Genomic DNA, 5,102 nt, shown 5'->3' on the forward strand with positions numbered 1-5,102 from the left:
TTATTTCCTCATTTTTCTTCTCAAGGCAGCTATTACCTCCTTGTTCCTCAGACTGTATATAAAGGGATTTAGAAAGGGGATTATTATTGTGTAAAATAAAGAATGCATTTTGTCATTATTTCCACCCGACCCCGACCCAGGGCGCACATACATGAGGAAGAGGGTGCCATAGAACAAAGACACAGAGAGCAGGTGGGCACTGCAGGTGGAGAAGGCTTTGCTTCTGCCTTTCTCCATCTTCGTTTTCAAGATGGCAAAAAGGACGTAGAAGTATGAGATGACAATAGTCATAAAAGTAAAACCTTGTATAAAAGCTGAAAATATTAAAACCAGGAGAACATTAACTGTAGGATCCGTGCAGGAAATTTTGAATAACTGCAAAATTTCACAGTAGAAATAATGGATGATGTTGGATTTGCAGAAACTCAGTCTCACTAACAAACCCACATGAATGGCTGAATGCAGAAAACCAACAATATAGGAAACATAGATAAACTGCATACAGCGGCCATTGGACATCACCACTGGATAAAGCAGGGGGTTGCATATGGCCACATAGCGGTCGTAGGCCATCACCGACAGAAGGAAACATTCTGTGGTTGCGCTGGAGCCAAAGAAATAAAACTGGGTGAAGCAGTCAACCACGAGTGTTTTATGATCCTTACATAAAAAAGTGACAAGCATCTTGGGGGTCACAGAGGTTGACGCACATGCATCAGCAAAAGCTAAACTTCCCAGGAATAAGTACATGGGAGTATGAAGATGAGGGTCCTTCCAGATGAGAGCAATCAGTCCAAGGTTGCCCGCCATGGTGATGAAGTAGATGATGAGGAACACCAGGAAGAGTGGAACTTGCAGCCTGGGATGATCTGTAAGTCCTGTGAGGACAAACTCAGTCACCAGAGTCTGGTTTCCTACTGTCATGTCCGTCTGCCCTGGACAATCACTAGAATAAAATAGCAAGTAAGGAACAGTCAAAAAGAAATGACAAAACTGTCATGACTTGTGCTACGGATGTATTCCTAATGGGAGCTTCTCATTTCATTCATGCTTATGTTTTTATCCATATTTGTCTACTTTTTAAATTTTGTAATTTACCTTTAAATTAAAATATAATTACATCATTTCCTTCCCTCCTTCTCAACCCCTCCAATGTCTCTCTCTTTTTTCTCTCTCAAGTTCTCGGCCTCTTTTTTGTTTGTTTGTTTATAAATTTATTTATTTATATTTATATACCATATACATATTCCTAAATATATAAATATAATATTTTCAGTCCACACTACTTTTACATACACAGTATATCCTCAAAATAACTCATGCAATATGGGTGATTTAATGCAAACTCTTTTCAGTGCGACAGGTTTTAAAAGTTGTGTTGTCTATGTCTAGAATTCAAATGCAGTAACAGATTTTAGAGATTTTTCTATAACTTCATAATGTAATATTCCATTTATTCCTGTATTTTTATCACTTTATAAATGTAAATTTTACTATTTCCATGAAATAAAGAGTTTATTCATGACTAATACATAACATCTAAAGGAACCCAGCTTTCTTGTTTTGTTTTCCTTCTCAATATAAGTTTTCTATATAGTCTTTGACGGCCTGAAACTTGCCTTGTAGATAAATTGGCTTGAATACATAGTGATCCCCCTGCTTCTGTCACCTGATGGCTCGGTTTGCAAATGTGTGCTACTATTTTCTGCATAATATTTTTGAAAGGGAAAAAATTCTTGGAGGCATGTATACACATTGCTGTGTTATTTCTACACAAGCTAACTTCCTTATGTATAGATCATATTCCCAATGCTTAAGGAACAGAAAAATATTTTACCATGAAAAATGTTATAAAAACAAGGTTTATACAATTTTAAAATATAACTAAATGCTACATTTCTAAAAGTTACAAATCTCCGTAAGTAACCAATTGTGAGATGTCAGTTCATATTCACTGAAATCCATGAGGAATGAATTTCAAAATTATTACCTGTAAATTATATTAAAAGAACTATTATATAAACAAACCCAATGTTTTTACTACTTCTTTAATTTTTTTTAGATTATAAATAACCACAGCATTTCCCCATTCCCTTTCCTTGCTCTAAATCTTCCCATAAACCCCTCCTTGCTCTCTTTCAAATTTATGGCCTGTCTTTCATTAGTTTTTAGAATGTTTTTAAGTTGAGAATTAAAGGGGATTTTTTTTGCCCTGAATTAACTAATACAATTAAAACACACACACACACACACACACACACACACACACACACATACACACAGAGAGAGCCTAAAGCCATATTTTCTCAGACTAAAATCAAAATAAGTAATGTTTGAGCCTTAGATTGTACTCCAGTTAGAAAAACTTACACAAAAATTATATATGTCGAAGCTTTCTAATCATTTACTTATTTTCTATTACTGAAAATTTATATTGCTACTTCCTGAAAATTTTGTTACCTTCATGAGCAATAAAACATCTATTGCTGTGGGTAATTACTTGTGCTAATAAATATTTTGGGTGCTGATTTTAAGATTATTTAGTATTTTAATATCTGGCTTATATACTTTGTTATCTGCAGACACACAGCAAAGCTATAAAAGAATCATGCATATCTTTTTTACTCTTACCTAAATCTTTCAAAGCAGAAAATGGAACACTGCTAATTTTCAGGAAATATAAAAAAGCATAGAAAGAAACAATATTATTTGTGTGGAACCTCCAGACTAGAAGGAGACATCATTTATTATTCCTATATCAAAATGATTCTTTAAAACACTTCAAAATTCCCTTAGTGCATCTCAGAGATCCCCAGGGAGATGAAGTCAAGGTTGTTCTGGGCTTGGTGAACTAATCACCAATTTATCCACCTAACTAGTTCCACAGTGTCCTGTAGGGGCCTGTAAAGTTTCAGAGAATCAGGGTTACAGTGAGCTTCCTCGTTTTTCCCCCCAGGTTTTCTGATCTTTTTTTTAATTCAGGAATTTTTAAATTCATTTTTACATACCAACCACAGATCCCCCTCTTTTCCCTCCTCCTGCCCTCCCAGCATTTCCCCCACACCCACTCCCTCCTCCGAAAATGTAAGGCCTCCCATGGGGAGTCCACAGAGCCTGGTACATTCAGTAGAGGCAGGTCCAGACCCCTCCCCCTGCATCAAGGCTGAAAGTTGATTTTTTTTTTCATACAGTACGTTCAGATTATGATCCCCCCATCCCTCCAAGTTCCTGTCCACCTCTCCTCCATTCACATCCACATTTTTTCAGCCTTTCCTTACAAAACAAGCAGGCATTTAATGAATAAAAATAAAATAAAATAAAACAAAAATGAACAATTTGAAATGAGATAAAACATACAGAATAAAAAGAGCCAACGAAAAATCATAAGGAGCATGTAAATACAGAGATATACTCATTCCTATACACAGGAATCCCTTAAATTCCAAAAACAAAAGCTATAATATATATCCAAAAGACCTGTAAGGTTAAAAATTCAAATTAAAACTGCCCTGTCTCGACATTATAAGACAAAGAACTTCCAAAGGAGCCATTGAGTTCATTTTGTGTTGGCCTGCTGCTGGGCATGAGACCTACCCTTCAGGGCTGTTGGTTTCCCTGGTTAGACTCCCTTGTCAAAAATTTTCCAACTCTTTTTACAAAGCCACAGTTACCCTGATACCTACATCACATAAAGATCCAGTAAAAAGGAGAATTACAGAATTTTCCTTATGAACAAAGATGGAGAATTTCTCAATAAAATACTTGCAAACCGAATCCAATAACACAAGAAAATCATCCACCATGATCCCAGGGATGCAGGCCTCATCCCAGGGATATAGGAGATGCCCAATATACAAAATCAATATAAACAGACTGAAAGAAGAAAAACAGATGATCATCTTATTAAATGTAGAAAGAGTCTTTAACAAAATCCAACATCTCTTCATGATAAATGTCCTGGAGAGATTAAGGATACAAGGGACATATCTCAACATCATTTCCCTCGTTTCTTTCTTAGTCCATTTATAAATTGTATACTGAAGGTTATTGATTTTTGTGTGTCAATTTTCTAAACTGGAGGAGTTCCCCCATGGAATTTTTAGGGTCATTTGTGTATAAATCATATCAGCTGCAAATAAAGATACTTTGACTTCTTCCCTTCTAATTTGTATCCTCTAGATCTCCTTCAGTTGTCCAACTTTAAGAACTATACTGAATAGGTATGAGGAGAATGGACAACCTTGTCTTGTTCTTGATTTTAGTGGAATTGTATTGAGTTTCTCTCCATTGAAGTTGATGTTGGCTACAGGCTTGCTTTAAACTGCTTTTATGGCAAATCAGGAGCTACCGGCCTCACAGCATCCTGTGCCCATGACAGTCCACCCTTGACATTCATGGCCTATTTTAGTGGCCCTGAAGACCAGCTCCTATAACTACTACCCAGGGTTACTCAGAGAAAGACTTCTCAAGAATGAGGATAAAAAGATTTCTTATCTATAATAATTCACACGTGATCTGGGAGTAATTTTCTTTTATTCCTCTTCATCTCTAATTCTCTCTGTTCTAAATCTTAGGTTCCAATTCTCTCTAGTTCCAATTCTCTCTTACCCTTCTTTTGCTTTACTCTGCTCATTCAGCTACATCTCTTATTCAGCATGCACACACACACACACACACACACACACACACACACACACACGTGCACACACACACACACGTGCACACACACACACACACACACACACACACACACACACACATACTGCACAGCTCTTTACACAGCAGCTTTCTACAAAGCTCTACACTTCTCTCTCAACACACATACACATGCACACACACACACACACATACACACACACACATACTGCACAGCTCTTTACACAGCAGCTTTCTACAAAGATCTACACAGGCTCCCTTCACGGCCAAACTCTGCACAAATAGAACTTACATTTTCAGGGTCATAAAGCATTTCTTGAGTAAACAATCAGAGACAGAGCCAAACTGACACACATAAAGAATCACACAGTTTCTCTCAGGCTAGGAAGGTTACATTGACCAGCCAGTGAGTAATGCTCAGCCATGCACATAGTTCTTTCCCAGAC

At 36.9% G+C, this 5,102-nt stretch overlaps 1 protein-coding gene across 1 annotated transcript; it reads right to left on the reverse strand.

Moving 5' to 3' along the window:
• Positions 1-924, reverse strand: LOC128111545 (olfactory receptor 5AC1-like). The gene has a single exon (XM_052739797.1). It carries the CDS (start codon positions 922-924, stop codon positions 1-3), a length of 924 nt encoding a protein of 307 aa, XP_052595757.1.
• Positions 925-5,102: the final 4,178 nt, after the last annotated feature.

Source organism: Peromyscus californicus, unplaced genomic scaffold, assembly GCF_007827085.1.
Source record: "Peromyscus californicus insignis strain IS unplaced genomic scaffold, ASM782708v3 Scaffold_16__1_contigs__length_79575227, whole genome shotgun sequence".
NCBI lineage: Eukaryota > Metazoa > Chordata > Mammalia > Rodentia > Cricetidae > Peromyscus > Peromyscus californicus.